This window comes from Macaca fascicularis, chromosome 19 (assembly GCF_037993035.2).
Source record: "Macaca fascicularis isolate 582-1 chromosome 19, T2T-MFA8v1.1".
NCBI classification, from domain to species: Eukaryota; Metazoa; Chordata; class Mammalia; order Primates; family Cercopithecidae; genus Macaca; species Macaca fascicularis.
In genome coordinates this window covers 42,344,292-42,366,008 of record NC_088393.1, presented here as the reverse complement: position 1 = coordinate 42,366,008, position 21,717 = coordinate 42,344,292, and the positions used below count along the sequence as shown (strand labels likewise).

General features: G+C 52.6%; 1 protein-coding gene and 1 long non-coding RNA gene across 3 annotated transcripts; one reads left to right on the top strand and one right to left on the bottom strand.

The window, feature by feature from the left end:
• Nucleotides 1-180: 180 nt before the first annotated feature.
• On the bottom strand, nt 181-8,092 carry FXYD3 (FXYD domain containing ion transport regulator 3). 2 transcript variants are annotated; one of them, XM_074023172.1, is made up of 9 exons: nt 7,072-7,159; nt 5,257-5,340; nt 5,092-5,145; nt 3,401-3,433; nt 3,262-3,285; nt 1,656-1,730; nt 1,541-1,577; nt 1,187-1,224; nt 181-1,064 (listed from the first exon to the last, which is right to left on the bottom strand). In XM_074023172.1, the coding sequence occupies exons 1-9, from the start codon at nt 7,142-7,144 to the stop codon at nt 1,048-1,050; spliced, it is 435 nt and encodes a 144-aa protein (XP_073879273.1). In that variant the 5' UTR covers nt 7,145-7,159; the 3' UTR covers nt 181-1,047. The 2 variants fall into 2 exon arrangements, with proteins under 2 accessions (XP_073879273.1, XP_005588881.1); XM_005588824.5 differs by lacking the exons at nt 5,257-5,340; nt 7,072-7,159 and adding an exon at nt 8,051-8,092.
• A 10,737-nt stretch (nt 8,093-18,829) lies between these two features.
• LOC135968670 (uncharacterized) lies at nt 18,830-21,471 on the top strand. Its single transcript, XR_010583600.2, has 3 exons — nt 18,830-18,970; nt 19,611-19,685; nt 21,354-21,471. It is a non-coding gene; the product is annotated as an uncharacterized lncRNA (long non-coding RNA).
• Nucleotides 21,472-21,717: the final 246 nt, after the last annotated feature.

The following is a 21,717-nucleotide window of genomic DNA, read 5'->3' as shown; positions in this document are numbered from 1 at the left end:
GTGTTGTGGATGCTTGGGAGAGGATGTCCTGTGAACAGCACAGGGTGGGGATGGTGTCCCTGGAGCAGTGCTAAGAGCGGCCCAGGTCCCAGGGAGGCGTTTCCGCAGCTCATGGTCTCTGAGTGTGGGTTGGTGGTTATCGAGGGACTCAGGGGATGTTTGAGGGATTAAACGGCATGATGAGGGGACAAGTCACGAGTTTATTGTGGGTCTCTATTTGGGTTCATGTCTCAGGACATTGGGGGAGATATTTTTGGGTGTTTTTAGTTTTAGGCATTTTGTGGGGTAGTTCACGGGAACATTTTGGATGCCTTAATAAGTACTGGGGAGGCTCAAGGGAGTTTGAGGCTTGTTGGAAATTCTCACACTATGTGGTCACCGTATGTCATTAAGGGTAGCATAGGGAATTATTTAACGGGCTTGCAGGGACATTTGGGTATTTGGAAAGATCTTGGAATAAATTGAGGTCCCAGGGGTGAATGAAAGGGTCACAGGAGTCTCACTGTTATAAACTGAACACTTCCATCATGGTAGGACGCTCCTATGTTCCAGTTTTCCTGGGATGGTCCAGGGTCCACTGGAATGTTCCAGTGTTCCATCTGGTTAGAGCTCTCTCATTCCTTTGGCTACTAGTAAATCCCAAATTGCATATGAGGTTCCCATGGCTGAGGAGGCAGAGGGCGGGCCTGTGCCATGCCCCAAGCCACAAGGGAACAGGCCTGTGGGCTTTTCCCAACAAGCAGGCTCAGCGCCAGCCTCTGTGTCAGCCTCCAGGACACGCCGACCTTCTCATGGTGCCCCAAGCTCCACCCCAGTGTACACATAGGAAGTCTCCAGGCTGCTTGGGCAGAGGCACAATCATTTTAGATTAAAAAAAAAAAAATTGAACAAAGAGACCCTCCTGTGAGAGGTGAGATGAGGCCCTGCAGTGCAAGGGAGTCCCAGCAGAGGAGAGAGAATTCCATCCTGGAGTTCAAGTTTCTGTGCAGACACAGGACCTGGGGACAGAGAACGGTCCTCCACCCAATTTCAGCTGGTCCGTCTTCATCAGTTATGGGCTGAGCCTGGGGGAGGTGACGGGGTCCGTTTGTGAGGGTGGATTGAGTTTTCTTGCCAGTGTGCATGCGCATGCGCACACACACACCACTTCCGTGTTCCCCTCAGCCCCATGTTGCCCCATCTTTACCTGGGGTGATGAGAGGTGGCGTCTCCCCTGGATGGTGACTAAGGAGACAAAAGCGGTGAGATCCGTGTCCACCCCCATTTGCCCTCTCCCTCCGGGTAGAGGGTTCTTAGCCTGCCCAGACATGTCTTCCTGGCTGCTTTTCCACTTGGGGGGTTGTGCAATCCCAGGGGCCAAAGCATTTCAGGATTTGGGGCCCTCTGGGGATTACCAGCTAGAAACCATGAACCTGGAAATCTTAGCAGCAGGAACTCTGCAGGGCAGAGCCCAGAGGCCTCTCCTGCTGGGACAGTTAGCCCTTTCACCCTGAAAAGCATCCAGCCAGCCTGAGGCGGGCATGCCGGAACAGTATCTTACCTGGGCTTCTGGCCGAACTTACATTTGCATTTTCCACCTGTTGGGGAGAGCTGAGTGGTCAGGGGAGGGGAGCCCCAGCCCCGGCCCGCCTGCTCCCCCCAGCTCCTTCACTCACTCATGACAATGATGATGCCCATGGCGCACAGAACCCCAGCGCAGATGAGCCCGCCAACCTGGAGGCTGTGCCAGTCTAGGAGGAAAGTGGAGGGGACCTCAGTGCCAGGCTATGTCCTCTCCATCCGTCCCCCCATCCTCTTGACAAATACATATGGAGCATCTAGGATGTGCAGGGTGCCGGGGACACCGCCGTAAGAAAACAGACAAAATCCTAAGTGCTCACATTCTAGTTCACACACCAGCAAACAAGATCTGTCATGCAGGATCAGGCAGAGATAAGTGGTCTGAAGAAAAAGAAGCAGGGTGGGCGATGGAAAGTCAGAGGGCAGGCTGGGCATAGTGGCTGACACCTATTAGGTTGGTGCAAAAGTGCGTTTTTGGCTAGGCACGGTGGCTCACCCCTGATATCCCAGAACTCTGGGAGGCCGAGGTGGGCAGATCACCTGAGATCAGGAGTTCCAGACCAGCCTGGCCAACATGGTGAAACCCATTCTCTACTAAAAATACAAAAATTAGCCAGGCGTGGTGGCAGGCGCCCGTAATCTCAGTTACTCGGCAGGCTGAGGCAGGAGAATCATTTGAACCCGGGAGGCGGAGGTTGCAGTGAGCCAAGACTGCCAAGATTGCGCCATTGCACTCCAGCCAGTCACACTCTGGGTGAAAGAGCAAAATTCTGCCTAAAAAAAAAAAAAAAAAAAAATGCACTTTTGCCATGAAAAGCGGTTGCAAAAACCATAATTACTTTTGAACCAACCTAATATACAGAGCTTTGAGACTTCAGGAGTTTAGGAGTTCTAGACCAGCCTGAGCAACATAGTGAGACCCCATCTCTACAAAGTATACAAAAATTAGCCAGATATGGTGGTGCATGACTGCAGTCCCAGCTATTCAGGAGGCTGAGGCAGGAGGATCGCTTGAGCCCAGGAATTTGAGGCTGCAGTGAGCTATGATTACGCCATAGCACTCCAGCGTGGGCAACAGTGTGAGACCTGTCTCTAAAAAACAAGTCAGAGGGCAGCTCTTTTTGAGGGAGTTGTCAGGGAAGGCCTCTTAGGGGGCTGCATTTGAGCAGAGGGAAGCGAGGGAGCCATTTGGTTCTATGGAAGGAAGTGTTCCAGGCAGAGGAACCAGCAAGTGCAGAGGTCTGAGGCTGGCAGTATGTCTGCGGTGTCTGAGAGGCTTGGAGCAGAAGGAGTGAGGAGCGTGGAGGAGGTGAGGGCAGAGCGGGGAGTAGGGAGCAGGTCATCGGAACCTGGAGACCAGATGAGGGTTTTGACCGAACAGCTCACCACCTCCAGGAAGTCTTCTCAAGTCAACACTTCTCCCAGCAGTTGATGTGAACCAAACAATGGCTTCTTGCAAACTGTCCTCACCTCCTGCGTGTGTCTAACTATCTTGCTGGAATAGAACCTTCCCAAAGGCCAGGTTGCTGCCTCTAGTTCCTTTAATCCACCATGTGGACTCTTCAGTGCCCCCATCTTAGTCCCTTCCTATCTTTGTCCTGTGACGCTCACATCAGACCCTCACCCAATCCTGTGTGGGAACCCTTGGCACCAAGCAGTATGTGGGGTTAGGGGGAAGGGAATGGGGGCACAGGCTCTCACCATAGTAGAAAGGACTGTTTTTATCTGCAAGGAAAGAAAAAACTTCATGAATCCAGGATTACAGCCAGGATGCAGGCCCCGCTCCCACCCAGGGGAGAATTTGGGGGTGGGACAGGTGAAAGAGTCCAGTCTGACTCACCTTCTGGGTCATTGGCGTCCAGGACAGGCAAGCCTGGTGGGAGAAGAGGGGAAGGAGGGGAGATGGTGATGCTGGCCTCAGCCAAGCCCTTGGGCAGGGCCCGTGGAGTTTCAGGGGCCTTGGGAAAGGGTCCCCTGAGGGACAGGGGTCCTGTCACTGAGCAGCCGCCTCATCCCCTCATATCCCATCATGGAAATGTGAACTCGCCCACACAGCCCCACACCTCCGAGTCATGCCAGCATTCTACCACCTGAAATTGGTTCTAATCTAGGAGGGTTTTGGCCACTGTCTGGTCTCGTGTTTCAGACACGTGGTTAATCCATGCCTTCTGCAGCAGCAAGGGACTTTTCTGGTCAAGACGACAGATGGTTTCAGTTCCCAGATTCCTGTTTCCCCAAGTCCCATCATGCTCAAAGCCCATCCTCCCGCTTCCACCATGTCCACACCCACCTGGTCTGGTGTTTGCACATCATTGAAAATGACTCACTATTATACACTTAAATAGACTTTATTGAAAATGTAATTTTAGATCACTACCCTGCAGGGAATACTAGTCTTGCCCTGTGTAATGGATAAAAAGTGTGCCTATAATCCCAGAGCTTTGGGAGGCAGATGTGGAAGGATTCCTTGAGCCTGGGAGGTCAAGGCTGCAGTGAAAAAGTAAAAAGGGGACTGGGCGCAGTGGCTTAGGCCTGTAATCCCAACACTTTGGGAGGCCGAGGCAGGAGGATCACTTGAGGTCAGGAGTTCGAGACCAGCCTGGCCAATATGGTGAAACCTTGTCTCTTCTAAAAATATAAAAGTTAGCCAGGCATGGTGGCACATGCCTGTAATCCCAACTACTTGGGAGGCTGAGGCAGGAGAATCACTTGAACCCGGGAGGTGGAGGTTGCAGTAAGCTGAGTTCATGCCACTGCACTCCAGCCTGGGCAACAGAGCGAGACTCTGTCTCAAAAAAAAAAAAAAAGAAAAGAAAAGAAAAGAAAGAAAGAAAAAAGAGGAAAAGTGTTTGGAAGTTAAAGATGCAGTCGCACCGAGCTGAGCCTTCTACTTGAAGTTTTTGGAAAATTTACAAGAGAACTGGCTGGGCAGTTATCTTATTTCAGTGCTTTGAAGGTGTAATTTCATTGTATTCTAGCTTCCATTATTTATGTTTAATAGTCAATCAAGGCCAGTGCAGTGTGGCTCGTGCCTGTAATCCCAGCACTTTGGAAGGCTGAGGTGGGAGGATCAAACTCAGCCAGAAGTTTGAGATCAGCTTGGGCAATACAGTGAGACCTCGTCTCTGCAAAATATTTAAAAATGAGCTGGGCTTGGTGGTGTGTGCCTAGAGTTCTAGCTGTGTAAGGCTAAGGGAGTAGCATTGCTTGACCCCAGGAGTTCAAGGCTGTAGTGAACTGTGATTGCACCATTGTACTCCAGCATGAGTGACAGAGACTCCCTTTCAAAAAAAAAAAAGAAAGAAAGAGCGAGAGAATGGGGAAGATGGTGACTTTCCAGCTGTGCGAGCCAGCTCTTCTTGTGTATCCCTGGCAATCACTAGTTTGACTTTACTTACCCTCAAGGAGATGCTGTTCTAACATTTACCACCTTCCCTGGGGTGGTAGAAAAGCACAGGAGAGAGACAGAGGCTTGGCAGCCCCCCATCCAGGGGATCCAGAGGAAAAGGCAGTTGGGGGATGGGTACTCACCTACCAGGAACACAAGCAGGCCCAGGGTCACCTTCTGCATGTCAGAGCGCGGGCCTAGAGGGGTGGCAGGAGGTCCGGCCTTAGCAGAGCCACTGGGAGGCTGGCCCTGTGCCTATGGCTCCCCAACCCTCCTCCCCTGCTCCCCAGGCAGGGTGCGCAGTTCACCCAGGGCAAGAAGGCTGACATCTCGCTGGGCTGAGAGATAAGCTGCAGCTGCGCCGTGGAGTGGGGACTGGGTGAAACTCGGGCCTGACGCGGGAGGAGCCATAATAACTCACTGGACATGGACCAGGCTTTCTGTGAATCGCCCCGCAACCAAATGAGGGCACCACTGCCCGCTGTTGTCCTCATTGGACAGATGGGGAAACTGAGGCTCTGGGAGGCGAAACTAGGTGCCCTAGCCAGGAAGCAGGATTTAAGCCAGGCCTGGCTCCCCAGCAGCTGCTCCTAACTAAGGACTGTCAGGGCCTTGGGGTGTTTGGGGAAGCCAGGTGCTGGGAGCCAGGTGGCAGGAGGCCTGCTTCCCGGGGGTGTCTCCATAGACGGCTCAGAGCCTGCCTGGCCCTGCCAGGACATTGCAGACTTCAGGCTGCGGACTGAGCAGGTTCTTCAAGCTGCTCAGGGCGGGGTGTGTGGAGCAATTGACTTGAGGCTGGGACTGGGGGTAGAGGGGGACAAACTCAGCCTGGCTGCAGCCCTAGCTCCATCTCTGTTCCCCAGAACCTCCTGCCCCTCACCCCTCACCCATGCCCTTCCCGGTCCCAGCCCTGACCCTGCCTAGCCTGAGTCCCCAGCCCAGCCCCTGACCCTACCCTAGGCCCCGCAGAGCACTTTCTTTCCCAGGTAGACCTGCTCAGCATAAGGAACTTGTTTCTCTCTCCTTCCTGACCTGGCATCAGTCCTGCCCTCCCAGCCTGCAAGGCTGCACCAAGCCCGGGCCTCCAAGCATGCCCTCCCCTGCCCTGTTCCTGCCCAAATGCTGAGTGCATAGTTATCATAACTGTTTTTATTTTTTCTCTTTTTTTTGAGGCGGAGTTTCACTCTGTCGCCCAGGCTAGAGTGCAATGGCACAATCTCAGCTCACTGCAACTTCTGCCTCCTGGGTTCAAGCAATTCTTCTGCCTCAGCCTCCCGAGTAGCAGAGACTACAGACGTGTGCCACCATGCCTGGCTAATTTTTGTATTTTTGGTAGAGACAGGATTTCACCATGTTGGCCAGGTTGGTCTCGAACTCCTGACCTCAGGTGATCCACCCACCCGGGCCTCCCTAAGTGCTGGGATTACAGGTGTGAGCCACCGCACCTGGTCTAGTTATAATTTTGATAGCGAGAGCTGGTACTTCCTCCACCTTGCCCTGGGGTGCACACTGACCTTGCTGTGTTCTCACTCAACCCCCCAGCAATTTCATGGACAGCAAAAATGCTGAGAGAGGGTGGCGCCACAACCAACGGGTGGTCCCTGCAGGTTGGCACAGACTCCTCCCTCTGCCTACGCACCCCAGGGCCTGGGAATCCTCTCAGCTTCCCAGTTAATTCCACATGCTGAACTCACAATTTTAGTTTGAGCATCCATTTCTTTTCCTTTTTTTTTTTTTTTTTTTTTGTGGGAAGAAAGCCTGAGACTTTGGGGAGCATTACTGAGACCCAGGAAGTGTTTAAGATCCCCAAAAGTGTTGGGGGTCGGGGGACCTGGTGTGGGTGGGTGGGCAGGATGGCATGGTGGATAGGGGCACAGGTTGTAGGTAGACTGCCTGTGGTCTGAAGCTGTCACCCATAACCATATGAGTCCTGATAACAGCAGCAGATGTTTATTGAGTGTCTACCCCACGGGGCATTTCCTTAGCTTCCCACTTATTTGCTCAATCTCTGCAGCTTAATGTAGGGGGCACTATTATTAGCACACATTGCAGTTGTAATCCTGTAACCCCTGCAAATTCATCTTAAAGCCCTATGCTCTGTCGCCGTGGCTGTTGAGTCTCACCTCTTAAGCCTCTTTCCAGGGGCTCCTCCAAGCCACCTCTGGCCTGCAAGGCCCCACTATTCCCCCTTCCCATGATGTCATCCAGCCAAGACTAACAGATGGTATTTGCCTCGCCCCAGCCCCAGCCCCAGCTTCTGCAAAACAATGTCCAGCCCCACGTTTCTGGAGGCTGCAGGGAGCCGGGAGCTGGGTCTGCCCTCACATTCCTGATTCAGGCTATTGCTGAAGAGGCCCTGGACTGCTCCCAGACCAATGTGGTTGGTGGGCAGGTTAGAGAGGAAGGCAGCCCTGCAGCTGATGCTCTGTCTACCTGCCCTGATCCTTCCTGGCCACGAGGTCCCAAGGCCGGCCTGAGGACTGTTTGCCCCACCTGCCCTCTGCTATCCCCTCTATTCCTCCATACTGTAGGAGAAATGTCTCATGTTCAGGGGCGGGCAGAAAGATCCTGCCCGCTCTGTGCTCCTGAAATCTCCCAAGCAACTCCGTATTTACAACTTCCCCAACAGCTCTGTCCTCTTTTCCTGGAGGTTTCCAGAATCCACATCCCTCAGTGCCTGGACACCCCGAGTGCATCTAGCACTCCTCATCCACACAGATGTCCCCAGTCCATCTACGCACACCTGGTCCACTTAGATACCCCTACCTACCCAGGCACCCCCCTCTCTTCCACCCAGATATCCCCAACCCAGATACCCCTAATCCATGCAGACATCAGTCTTCCCAGACACCCCAACCACACTTACCAGTCCTGCCCTCACCCCAGCCAGCTCAACCAGTCCCTGAGAGGAGAATGGTGGGGAAAGGGACATTAGGGGAAGGGACTTTCTCCTATCTCCTGGCTCCAGAAAAACATTTCCAAAGATTTTAGGCTCTTTAACAGCAGAGCTTGTGTGTGGCAGGGTCAGTGGGCAGGTAGATACTCCCTCGTTTAGGGGCAGAGCCAAGGAGGGCTTGGAGGAAGGGGGCCCCAGCTGCTCACCTGTGTGGTTCACCAGGCTGAGCAGAGGTTCCGGGAGAAATCGGGGCTGCAAGGCGGAGTCCTGCCTTTATCCGAAGCTGCCACGCCCTGAGCAAACCTGGGCAGGTAGAAAACAAGTCAGATGCCCTAAGGCCCAGGGGCTCCGTTCCTGCTCTTAAAGAGACAGCTTCACCCCCTCCCCAGCCATCCCAGCCATGGGCAGCACGTTGCTCCCGGGGGTCACCAGGGCCACAGCAGCCTCAGGTGAGACAGAGAATTGGATGGGCTGGAGCTCGGTCCCTGGAATTAAGGGAGGAGCGCTCTCCAATCTTCTGTGCCCAGGAGAAGACCTTGAATGGGGAAGGTTCTGGGGTCTTTAAAAGGCAGAGCCTCCAGGGCCATGCAGGGAAGTGATGTGTTGGTGTTCCGACCTGACTTCTTTCCCTTAGATGATGTGTTTTGCCTGGTGGAAGGACTGCTGGCAATTGTGGGGGACTTAAATTCCCCTTCCAGGCCACAGGTTGCTGCAGGGACAATTTCAGGGTTATCAGAGATGCTGGCATGACCAAAGTCAGGAGATGGGGCAGGGGTGCGTACGAGGGAGCGGCTGGAACAGCAGGGAGGGGCCAGGGTGGGGACTCTGGGACCTTAGTCCTGGTCATAACCTGCTCCCTGCCCTGGGGAGAATGAGAACTGGCTCCCAGGCACCAGGCTGGAGTTTCCTAGCCAAACTCTTTCCGTGGGTGCTGGGAGAGCCAGATGTCCGGGTCTACAGAGTGGGCGCTGGTGGGGGCGGCTGCCTCCTAGTCTAGATAAGGCCCCCTGCATTGTACAAGGCTCCCTCCCCTTTTCCTCCCCCGTCTCCTGCTCCTCCTCCTCCAGGCATTCCTTCCGGATGGGGTCTGTGCAGGCTCCCCCATGGTCCCAGTTGGGGGTGCCCCCTCCCCTCAATTCCGCCTTCTTAGACAGAGGGACTTTTGTCTGGGGGCTGGATGGAGAACAAGGATCCTTTGAGCGGTTGGCGGAGGATTGGGGTCACGGGGAGGGGTAGGGCCAGGAAAGGGGTAGCTCTGCCCTGGACACCAGCTGGACTCCAGGCGACCCCAACACCATCGTGGGGGCAGGGAGGAGGGCTGCAGGGCCAGGCCAGGGAGAAACAGCTGCTGGGAGTGTGGAGCACAGGACAGGAAAAGGGGGTTTAGGTCAAGGCTCTGCCGGAAACTGGCCTGCTGGGGGCAGAGAGAAGGACCCCCCACTTGTCATCTCTGAGGGATGGGGGCGGAGAATGCTCGCCAGCGCTACACCCTTTCTCTATGTGGTTCCCTGGGGCAAGTTGTCAAATCCAGGCCCTAGACAAGGACAAGGCTCCCTGCTACCCCTGTTAAGGTGGGGCCAGTTCCCATAAGAAAGCGGCGCGGGGAGGGGGCGCGGGCGGGGGGGGGGCTCGGGGTAGGACTCCAAGCAAGAGGCCTAGGAGGAGATAGAAACAGCAAGGGGAGGCCCGGAGGCTAACTCAGTCTAGCTAGGGGGGGGTCTTTGTGTCTGTGTAGATAGCATCTCTTCCCCAGACCCTTCAAGCTTGGTTGTGTCTGGGACGACCCCTTGGTGGTCTTGGGAGTGGAATGGTGTCTCCCTCTGCTGGGCAGCCTGGGAACTGCAGGCATCAGAGAGCAAGTCGGGGTGCGTGCAGGGTGGCTGGGAAGGGCGGGTGACGCTCTGCCCTTCACTGGAACGGGGTGAACTGGAAAACTGTTGCCTAAAAATCCTGGAGGAACCCCCCTGCCCGTGGATAGATACAGAGGTATTTCCCAGACAGCTTGCTAAGCGGAAAAAAAACAAGGTGTAGGGAAACCGTGGAGCGTGCTACCATTTGTGAGCGGTAAAATAATGCATATTCATATACTTGTAATGAATAAAATATTTTTGGAGATTGGCATCCATGGGTGCTTCTGTAGAAGGAAACTGGGAGGCTGGAGGATGGGGTGGAAGTGAGACGCACTCATCATCACGTGCCCTCTTATATGTTTTGAATTTTGCATCCTGAAAATGTACTACCTTAAAGAGGTTTAATTTAAAAACTTTGAATCAGATTTTTAAAAAAAATTTGTAGGTCAAACAAACCACATCTGTCGACTGGTTTCAGCCTGGGGGACCAGCAATTCGAGACTTCTGACAACCTCTGAAGGTTCTGTAGTTTTAAACACCATGATCTTACATTCTGATGTACAGATGTTTACGGTTGTTACCCAACCCAGGTCAACCACAAATTCTTCCTAGGCTGGACGTGAACATGCTGCATCCAAGTGTGTGTTGGGCTGGGGCTGGGGCTTAGGGTTTATGGTCAGGAGGACTATGAGACCCCAGTGTGATGAGCACACTGAGACCCTTAGGAAGGGCTGTAGGGAGCAGAGTTTGTGCAGTCACTTGCACCCTATCGGGGATCAGGTCTCTTTTGGAGTGAGTCTTAAGGGCCAATTTGACTTCAGTTAGGTTTTAAATGCACATAGGTAATATGTTTTATTAATATATTGTATATAATACAGACAATAAACATATTTGAAAAAGTCTCTCTCATTTTGCTTTTGGAATCATGTGGGCCCAAAGAACCTGTTGAGGCTGTGAGTGGCTGTGATTTCTCCATATCCTGGGAATTCTTACAAAATGAAAAAAAAAAAACCAAACCTACAGAGAGTTTCTGAACACCACAAGGTTTTCAGGAACGCTGAATTAAAGCACAGAATCGAAGCCAGAGCATGTTATACCATCCCTGATTCAAACTTTTATTGATTTTGTTTCAATCATTTCATTGCTCTTTACTTAAGGCTGGGAGTGTTTCTGCAGGCTCCTAGCCCTGAGAGGGGTGCTGGTTGGGTGGGGTCCTGCCTTTGCAGGTAGAGCCTGAGTGGTCAGGCTGACTGGCTGGGAGGTGTGGTCACAGTGGTATGCCAAGGTCCCGCTTCCTGGGCAAGATGGGGTCAGAGAGGCCGGTGGACAGGGCGATATGGCTTCCTGAGGCTTTGTGGAACAGCGTTGTGGTCTCAGCATCTGTGGGAGAAGAGTGGGCGCTGGCAGGTAGCCCTGTCCAGCCACCATGGAGATGGTATGGCTGTGGACGTATCGCTGTCTGCCTGGCTTCCAGGAGCCACGTGAGGTGACACAGTGGCCAAGAGTCCACAGGCTCCCTGACATCTGTCTCTGTGCTGTTCTGATGTCATCACTCATCAACAGAAGCTAGAAATGGAGACTTCTATGATGAAATCTCCTGATTTTTTTTTTTTTTTTTTTGAGATGGAATTTTGCTCTTGTTGCCCAGGCTGCAGTGCAGTGGCACAATCTCAGCTCACTGCAACCTCTGCCTTCTGGGTTCAAGCAATTCTTGTGCCTTAGCCTCCCAAGTAGGTGGGATTACAGGTGTGTGCCACCACACCCGGCTAATTTTTGTATTTTAGTAGAGACGGGGTTTCACCATGTTGGCCAAGCTGGTCTCCAACTCCTGATCTCAAGTGATTCGCCTGCCTCAGCCTCCCAAAGTGCTAAGATTACAGACATGAGCCACCACGCCTGGCCCCTGATTATTTTTTTCTTTTAAGAGGTGAGTTCTTGCTCTGTTGCCCAAGCTGGAATGTACTGGTGCAATGATGGCTCACTGCAGCCTCCAACTCCTGGGCTTAAATTAAATGATCCTCCCACCTCAACCTCCCCTGCAACTGGGACTACAAATGCACATCACCACACATGGCTAATTTTTAAATTTTTTTTAGAGGCAGGGGTCTCGCTATGTTGCCCAGCCTGGTCTTGAACTCCTGATCTCAAGTGATCCTCCCACCTTGGCTTCCCAAAGTGCAGGGATTACAGGTGCAAGCCACTGCACCCGGCCCTGATTTTTAAATGTTGGTAACTTCGTTTTCTTAACACTTTGTAGACAGAATGAAAAATATCCAGTGGTTGGATAAGGCCCTGGGGCCACCAGTTGGAGTCCCCCATCTTAGGGACTCGGCAAACTCGGGAGGTTCAGGGCCCCCGCCCAACCCCTATTGTCACTCACTCTGCTCCGGCCACCTGGGCCTCCTTGCCGTTCCTGGATCACTCCAGGCGTGTTTCTGGCCAAGAGCCCTCGCAATGGCTATTCCCTTGCCTGGCTCTTTTCTCCCACATCTGGACAGCTCAAAGACATGACGCTCAAGGGGCCTTCCCCGACCACCATCGCACCTACCCCCTGACCTCTCTATGACCTTGTGACTTAACTCTCTTCAAAGCATATTCTAGGAAACTTCTGTTTGCTTTTTTTTTTTTTTTTTTGGTGGTGCTATCTGCCTCCCCTGCCAGCACATCAGCTCGTCTCACAGAGTTTCATCTGAATTATAGAACGGGGCCTGGTGCATAGTGGGTGCTGACGAAGTATCTGTTAATTACCAGGCTGGGCACAGTGGCTCACGCCTGTAATCCCAGCACTTTGGGGGGCCGCGGCTGGAGGATCCTTTGAGTCCAGGAGTTCAAGACCAGCCTGGGCAACATAGAGAGATCTTGTCTCTAAAAAAATAAAAATAAAAGTACATTTAAAACAATTATAAAAGAAAGGCTTTCTCCCCCGCCACCCCCTATCCATTGAGGCCTTGCAGGAGCTGAGGTGGGGGTGCTGATGGGGGCAGGGGGTGTGCAGGAATGAATTTCTTGGCCAGCTTCCCCATCATGCGGGGAGTAGGGGCAGGGTGGGGGGGTGGGGGAGCTTGGGCAAATGGCTGGGGTTCCTGGGTGTGGGCAGGAACTACAGGGAAACACGAGAGGGCAGGGAACACGTTTGGCGCTAGACATCTGGGACACGGACTTCTGGTTCAAGTGGGAGCCCTGCAGCCCCCTCCCAGCCTGACTCAGTCCCTAACAGAAGGATTGTAAACTGGTGGCCCCAGGGTAGAACGCAAGTAGTGTACCTTTCCTTTAGTTTACAAAACGCTGCAAACATTAATAATTGTTAACATTTAAACAGCAGGACATTTCAATGTAACAAGCTGTGTTTCCAGCATCTCTGGAAAGGTCTGGACTAAAAGGACCCCCATTCCCACCTGGAAGCCATTCCTGAGGTGGCAGGTCTGTCTCCCTGGGGTGACCCAGGCCCTAGCTCTGCCTGGTTTGAGGCTTCATGGGAAGGAGGGAGAGAGGGAGGGAGGGAGGGAGGGAGGGAGGGAGAGGGGGCCTTGCGGTTGCTCCGGCCCAGACCTGCTTCGGTCACCTCCCATCTCAGACCTGCCTTCCACCTACAAGGCCATGATTACAGCACAGACCCGACAGATGCAGTTTCTGGGGTGCCTCGGGGTGTGGTTTACACAGCAAAGGCCCCAGGACTGTCCTCCCCAGACCAGGAAGAGAGGGCGCATCCGCATGAAGGATTCAGGAAAAGCTCTGTCTTGTGTTGTGATCTCCCTCCAGAAAAAGGCTAAATGTTTATTTATTGGTCCACCAGCAACAGAGAAGACTGAGTCTTTTGAAAACGCCTGGACAAGGAAATAGGGCAGGAAAAGATTTCTGAGACACAGAAACTCAGAAAAAAATTACATGGATATATAGAGATAAAGAGAATCAGGCAAAATATTAAGAATTGAGGAAGCTATGTGAAGGGTATTTGAGTGGATTGTACGGGTTACATGACTTTTCTATAGTTGAAAATCTCCAAAGTTGGTGGAAAAATTAATTAAAAATATATATTTTTACAAGACAGTGTCTCGCTCTGTCACCCAAGCTGGAGTGCAGTGGTGAGATCTTAGCTCGGTGTGCAACCTCCGCCTCCCGGGTTCAAGTAATTCTCCTGTCTCAGCCTCTGAGTAGCTGGGATTACAGGCACCTGCCACCACACCCGGCTAATTTTTTGTAATTTTTAATAGAGATAGGGTTTCACCATGTTGGCCAGGCTAGTCTTGAACTCCTGACCTCAAGTGATCCGCCCACCTGGGCCTCCCAAAGTGTTAGGATTACAAGCATGAGCCATCGTGCCCAGCCCTTAAAAATATAATATTAAAGTTAACAAAAAGAAATAAATCACAAGATAAAAAACAACACCGAAAAAGTGGAAGGAAATATAAATTTAGAACTGTGTAAACTAACAGTTAAGGAAACAGAATTTAAATGAACTTAAGAAACTATATCTTTATGTATATTACTATAGATTATATATTAAATATTTTATCTCTATATATTTTTCCTTTTACTGTCTATATATTTTCTATATATTTTTCCTTTGCCTGAGTTTTTGTTGGTCCTCCCACGTCTTCCTTCTCCTTCCTCCTGGATCAGTTCACCATCCACAGCCCCGTGGGGCCCAGCTCTGCCCCTTCCTGGCTGTGGGTGACTTAACCCCTCCTGGCCACCCAGCTCCGGCCCCCTCACCCCCCCGCATGGTGGGAGCCCCAAGGCTCTGAGGCTGGTGCTGGCGCTAGCAGGCTCCCTCCTGGCTGCAGAGGCAGGACCATGAGTCTGCAGTTCTAAGAGCCTGGCTGGCACCCTCGGCTGCGGGGAGGCACTGACCCAGCAGCCTGCTGGCAGCCGGGGCCCATCTCCACATCCCCTTCCCCCTGCACCCCGGTATCCAAAAAGGCAGTGCCGCACTCAGCCTGCGCCAGCGCCACACCCCTGCTCCGGCCTGAGTCATTTACCTACAATTGCTGACTGTCTATTCTCAACCAACAATCCTAGCGCTTGGTACGCAGGACTTAACTGCCTGTGGGGAGTTATTCTTCCACTTGGGGAAACTGCAGCACCCGGGCTTAGCTGCTTAGCGGAAGTCACCCAGTTAGTAAAGGGGCAGTCAGGATTCCAGCCCACGTCTGGCTGCACACACACCCTGTGCGACTGCGGGGGGGCGCAGGGAGCGCTAAAAAACAACAGGGGCGGCCGGGCGTGGTGGCTCACGCCTGTAGGTCCCAGCACTTTGGGAGGCTGAGGCGGGCGGATCACGAGGTCAGGAGTTCGAGACCAGCTGGAAAAACATGGTGAAACCCCATCTCTACTAAAAATATAAAAATTAGCCAGGCATGGTGGTGGACACCTGTAATCTCAGCTACTCTGGAGGCTGAGGTAGGAGGATAGCTTGAACCTGGGAGGCGGAGCTTGCAGTGAGCTGAGATCGCGCCACCGCACTCCAGCCTGGGCGACAGAGCGAGACTCCATCTCAAAAAAACCAAAAATCAAACAAAACAACAACAACAACAAAACCCAGGGGCCCATGTAAACTTCAGGGCCCCAGAAACAGTCAGCACAGTTTGAAGAGGGGATAAGACCCCAGAGAATATTTCCAGAACCATCCACTTCTCCCCCCCACTGCCCTTACCCTGGCCCAGCCTTTGTCCCCTCCAGCTTGGACATTCCAGAGCCTCCTCCCTGGCCTCCCTGCTCTGGTCCCTGCCCCGCCGCAGTCTGTCCCCACCTGCAGCCAGAGAGAGCCTGGGACCACCTGAGTCACGTCAGGACCCACCTGGCTCAGAGCCCTGTCCTGGGCGCACCTCGCTCCACGCAAAAGCCAAGTCCTCACTAGCCCCATAAGTCCCCCTCCATCTGGTCCCCATCACCTCTCTGACCTCATCATCTCTTTTCCCCAGCCCCTCACTCAGCTCCAGCCACACCAGCCTCCCCGTGGCTCCTCCAACGCACCAGGCCCCATCCAGCCCCTGTGGGACTCACTCACTCCCCAGATGTGCACGTGGGTCCCTCTCTCCTCCTCTTTCTTGGGGTTCTGCTCAAATATCACCTTCTCAAAGAGGCTTTCCTTGGCTTCTCAGTTTAAAACCATCTTTTCCATCTGGAAGCCACCACCCCCCCTCCCCATCCTGTTCTATATTTTCTTTTTTTTTTTTTTTTTTTTTTTTTTTTGAGACGGAGTCTTGCTCTGTCGCCCAGGCTGGAGTGCAGTGGCCGGATCTTGGCTCACTGCAAGCTCCGCCTCCCGGGTTCACGCCATTCTCCTGCCTCAGCCTCCCGAGTAGCTGGGACTACAGGCGCCCGCCACGGCGTCCGGCTAGTTTTTTGTATTTTTTAGTAGAGACGGGGTTTCACCATGTTAGCCAGGATGGTCTCGATCTCCTGACCTCGTGATCCACCCGTCTCGGCCTCCCAAAGTGCTGGGATTACAGGCTTGAGCCACCGCGCCCGGCCCCCGTTCTGTATTTTCTTCCCTCGCACGAATGCATACGGCCTGACAAACTATATAATTCACACTTACTGGTCAGGCCTGTTGTCTCTCTCTCCTCTGGAATCTCAGCTCCATGATGGAGAGATCTCAACCGTTCCACCCACTACTGTTTCCCCAGCACTGAGCCCAGGGTCTGGCACATAGTAGGTGCCCAGGAAGTATTTAATGAGTAGATGAATGAACACCATTCTTTTTTTTTTTTTTTAAAGACAGAATTTCGTTCTTGTTGCCCAGGCTGGAGTGCAATGGCATGATCTCGGCTCACTGCAATCTCCGCCTCCCAGGTTCAAGTGATTTTCCTGCCTCAGCCGCCCGAGTAACTGTGATTACAGGCACGTACTACAACGCTCGGTTAATTTTGTATTTTTAGTAGAGACGGGGTTTCACCTTGTTGGTCAGGCTGGTCTCAAACTCCTGACTGCAGGTGATCTGCCCACCTTGGCCTCCTAAAGTGCAATTTTTTTGTATTTTTAATAGAGACGGGGGTTTCTCCATGTTGGCCAGGCTGGTCTCAAACTCCTGACCTCAGGTAATCCATTTGCCTCGGCCTCCCAAAGTGCTAGAATTACAGGCGTGAGCCACTGTGCCTGGACTAAGGAACACCATTCTTGAGAGTTACTATACGTCCCAGGCCCCACCACAGATGAATCAGGCATGCCACCTCCTTAATTTGGCCACAGCTTTGGGAGCACACAGTAGGCCCACAGACAAGAAGGAAGGGCTCAGAGCCTGACAGCCTGGGTTCAAATCCTAGCACCGCCACTTTCTCCTTGTGTGACATTAGGCAAGCAAGTCTCCCTTCCTGGGCCTCAGTTTCCCCATATGTACCACTGGGATAATATGAGCAGTCCATCTGCTGGGCTGCCCTTTGGAGTCAATGGGCTCGTTGTGTGGGACGCTGACAGCATGACTAATTCTGAAAGCTGGTTCCCTTCCTGGAAGGGGGTGGAGTGGGAGGGGTGTGGCTGTGTGTTTTCCAATAGCCGACAATGGAACTCTTGTAGGCAGGGGCCCTCTGGCGTAGAAAACACATCCACCCCTGTGGGTTCTAGACAAAAGCTTCAGGTCTCAGAGTGGAGGTTTACCAGGCCATTTACACTCTTTGAAGATTGTTAAGATGAAATACTGGTTTGGGGGGACTTAAGGACACTGGGGTGGGTTCCCATTTTGCCCTCTCTCCCTGCAAGAAGTGGCTGCCAGAGGTGCGAGGTGGGGCAGGATCTCTCCCACCTACAACTCCTGAGGAGAGGATTAGATAGGCTTAAGAAAACCTCTGGGCCACAGTGATTGGCTCAGTGGGGTTTAATTAAAGTGAAGCATTGGAATTTTTGTTGCTTACTTAGGGTAAGAAAAGATTTGGGTTTTGGACAATGGGGAATACACATTTAAGGACTGGAAAATTGGCAGTTACTTTGCCATCACAAGAAAAGCCAGCCTGAGGACAAAGTTAATGCTATAGAGAACCATAGATCAAGAGAAATGCTGAGAAACTGAGTTAGCACCCTGATCAAACCATGCCTGATCACCCTCTGGAATTTTCAGTTATGTAATTCATCTAAAAAATCGTAAAACACAATCTGTGGCTGGTTTGAGTTACTTTTTATGAGGCTTTCTGTAACCAAAATAGCCAAAGTGGTATAAGAGAACTTCTGTGGACCCAGAATCTCTACACTTTCACTAGGCTATCACATGATTTTTACTTGGTTTTGAGCCAATGTATTTCTCTTAGCTTCAATCAGTTCAAGAGTCTCTAGATGCCAATGAGTGCTTACCTCATCAGGTCAGGGCTCTCTCTTCAGGCAAACCTGGGTCCCATGAACCTACATCTTTGAAATGAACACAATGGGGCTGCTGGAGTTGTTCTCCTTCCCCAGTTGAAAAGGGGCAAAGGGCCGGGCGCGGTGGCTCAAGCCTGTAATCCCAGCACTTTGGGAGGCCGAGGCGGGCGGATCACAAGGTCAGGAGATCGAGACCACAGTGAAACCCCGTCTCTACTAAAAATACAAAAAATTAGCCGGGCGCGGTGGCGGGCGCCTGTAGTCCCAGCTACTCAGGAGGCTGAGGCAGGAGAATGGCGGGAACCCGGGAGGCGGAGCTTGCAGTGAGCCGAGATCGCGCCACTGCACTCCAGCCTGGGCAACAGCGTGAGACTCCGTCTCAAAAAAAAAAAAAAAAAAAAAAAGAAAAGGGGCAAAGAGCTGGAGGAGCCACAGGACTTGGTAAAAACAGAAGCACAAGTGCCTGGAAACTCAACAGTCTTCCGGTCAAAGGAGGCGATGTGTGAGTGCATGGTTGTTTGATAAATGCCAGGGGAGAGTGGGTGGCACCTAAAGATGCCCCTGAGGGTCCCGCATCTCTGCCCCACCCACAGGAGGATGGGGAGCAGTGCATAGTGTGGGTGGAAGCCTCACGGTGGCAGAATTTCTTACAGTGCTCCCTAGCCCAGAAGGCCTCCCGGGCCGGGTGGTACCTGCTCCCCATGGAGCAGCCGCACTGGACGGGGGACACACAGTCCATGCCACTGAGCACAAAGCCTGGGTCACACTGGCAGCCATCCTGGCATGGTGTCAGGCAGCTGTTGGGCAGGGCAGGCTCGGCACAAGAGCTAGGACAGGAGGAGCCACAGAGCTCGTAATGGCTGTGGGGAGGACAGGCCAGCTCTGGAAGAAAACAGGAGTTAAATAATTGAGCAAGCATTACTATTCTGGAGCATTTCCAACCAGAAGAGGACCAAGGGAGCAGAGAGAGGGTTGTGGGGGCCAAGAGTAAGTCATAAAGGCAAAGGAGGGAAGGTGGAGGCATCATCAGGGTGTAGCATAATGATGGTGGTGTGATCATGGTGGTGATAACGGTGGCAGTGTGATCATGGTGGTGATAATGGTGATTGTGTGATCATGATGGTGATAACGGTGGTGGGGCGATCATGATGGTGATAACGGTGGCGGGGCGATTATGGTGGTGATAACGGTGGCGGGGCGATCATGGTGGTGATAATGGTGGTGGTGGTGGTGGTGATGGTGATAGTAATGGTGATGATGGTGGTAGTACTGGTGATGTTGGTGATGTGATGGTGTTGATGGCGGTGGTAATGATAGTGGTGATGGTAATGGTAATGATAGTGGTGATGATGGTAGTGGTGATGATAGTTGTGGTTGTGGTAACAACGATGGTGGTGGTAGTGATTATAGTAGTGATGGTGATGGTGGTGATGGTGATGGTTATGATGGTGATGATGATGTTGATGGTGGTAATGGTGATGGTGGTGATGATAATGGTGATGGTGATGGTGGTGATGGTGATGGTAATGATGATAGTGACAGTGGTGATGACAAAGGTGATGAAGATAGTGATGAAGAAACACCCTTGGTCATGCTGAGTCATGTTCAGGTCAGTTTGTCATTTCAGCATAACCCAGACCATCCTGACTGATGCAATAGCGCTCAGTGTCATCTGCCATTGTTATTGCAGAGTTTTAAGCAGGTAGGTTCTTCGGGGGAACAGTTGGCCAGCAAGGCATGCAGTGGCTCACTTTGGGTGGTGTTGACCTAGGAGGACATCCTGGAGGTGGTACTGGGCCAGCCGGGGAGATCAGGCTGAGAAAGACCCTCCTTGGAACACCCACTCACCGCAGGCCATGGGGTGTCTCTAGGGCTGCATGGGAAGGCTGCCCTGCTGGCATTCCTGGGTATAGCTCCCCAGTACGGCACACAGAGACTCTCTTGAGCCCCCCCTTGGCACAGAGGTCACGGATGCAGTTCTCCACATGGACCTGGGGATCCACGTCCTTACTTCAGGCCCTATAGGGCCCATCTTGGGTGCCCAGCAAGCCACAGAAGGCCTGGCATAGGGCTGCCTTGTCTGGTGGGCACAGAGGGGCTGGATCCCCCGTTAAGCTGTTAGCATCAGAGAGCCACATGCTGTCAGAGCCGCTGAAGTCATCCCGGGTATCCATGCTGAAGTCGCCGCCCAGGCCACAGAGGGTGTTGGTGTAGGTCTCAGGCACTACCACCCAGAGGGCATGGGATTCGTGAAAGGTCATGGAGGGGCCGGGTGCCACCTGGACTGTGATGGCCAAGGGCGTGGAGAAGGCCCAGAGTGTGCCCCCCAGCCAGGATCAGGGGCAGGCCAGCCTGGGAGCTGTTCACCTGGAACGCAGACACCCAGGCTGCGTCGGGCAACCACGTCCAGACACGTGTCCTTCCTGGGCCCCTGCTCCTGCCACTGCTGAGATCCACTCTGCACATGGCACCCAAGGAGCCCTTTGAAACCACACATCAGATCCTATCCCTCCCTTGCTCAAAACCCTTCCATTGCTCCCTAGTACCCTTGGAGAAAATCCAAACTCGCCACCGAGGCCTGGGCAGTCCCACAAAATGAACCTCTGTCCCCTCTCCTCATCTTGTCTCACTCACTCCTTCACTCGTCCGCTCACTCTGCGCCAGCTCTCCGGATCTCCCCACCACTCCTCCAACACACCAGGCACCCTTCCGGCCTCTGTTCCTCTGCCTGGACAACCTCCCCATGTATCTACATGGTTCCCGGTCTCTCCTTCTGATCTCTGCTCCACACTTCACTGCTTCTTTTCTTTTCTTGTTTTTTGGAGACAGGGTCTTGCCCTGTCACTCAAGCTACAGTGCAATGGCATGATCTCGGCTCACTGCAACTTCAGCATCATGGGCTCAAGTGATTCTCTCACCTCAGCCTCCCGACTTGGGACTACAGATGCACCACCACGCCTGGATAATTTACTTGATTTTTTGTAGAGATGGGATCTCACTATGTTGCCCAGGCTGGTCTTGAACTCCTGGGTTCAAGCAATCCTCTTGCCTCAGCCTCCCAACGTGCTGGGATTACAAGCACGCATCACCACACCTGGCTAATTTATGTGATTTTTTGTAGAGACGGGATCTCTTTATGTTGCCCAGGCTGGTCTTGAACTCCTGGGCTCAAGCGATCCTCCTGCCTGGGCTTCCCAAGTTCTGGGATTATAGCCATGAGCCACTGTGCCTGGACTGTTTCCCTGTCTTAAAGGGTAACACCCTCACTGGCCCCTCACCCCTTTCCTGCTTTTTTCTTCTCCAGAACTAGCTGTTACCTTTCGACATATCAGAAATTTACTTCTGTATTTGTTTGTTGTCTTTCTTCCAGGGATTTTTGTCTATTTTTCAACAAAGTTCCTGCCTTTGAAGAATACATACTCTGTCAAAAGGAAGACAGATCATAAACAAGGAAGTGATTGACAGAAAAGATGATTTAAGAGACTGACAGATACTTCAAAGGAGAGAAAATGAGAAGGGTTACAGTAGAGAGAGGCTAGGAGTGGTGGCCTTTTCATGTGTATGGTCGGGGAGGGCTTCTTGGAGAAGGTGACATTTGCACTGAGACTTCAAGGATGAGAATGATCAGTTACATAAGGACCTCCAGGAAGAGTGTTTAAGGCAGAGGAAACAGCCTGTGCAAAGGCCCTGAGGTGGGAGCCTCCCTGGGGTACGGGAGGACACTAGGAGGTCAT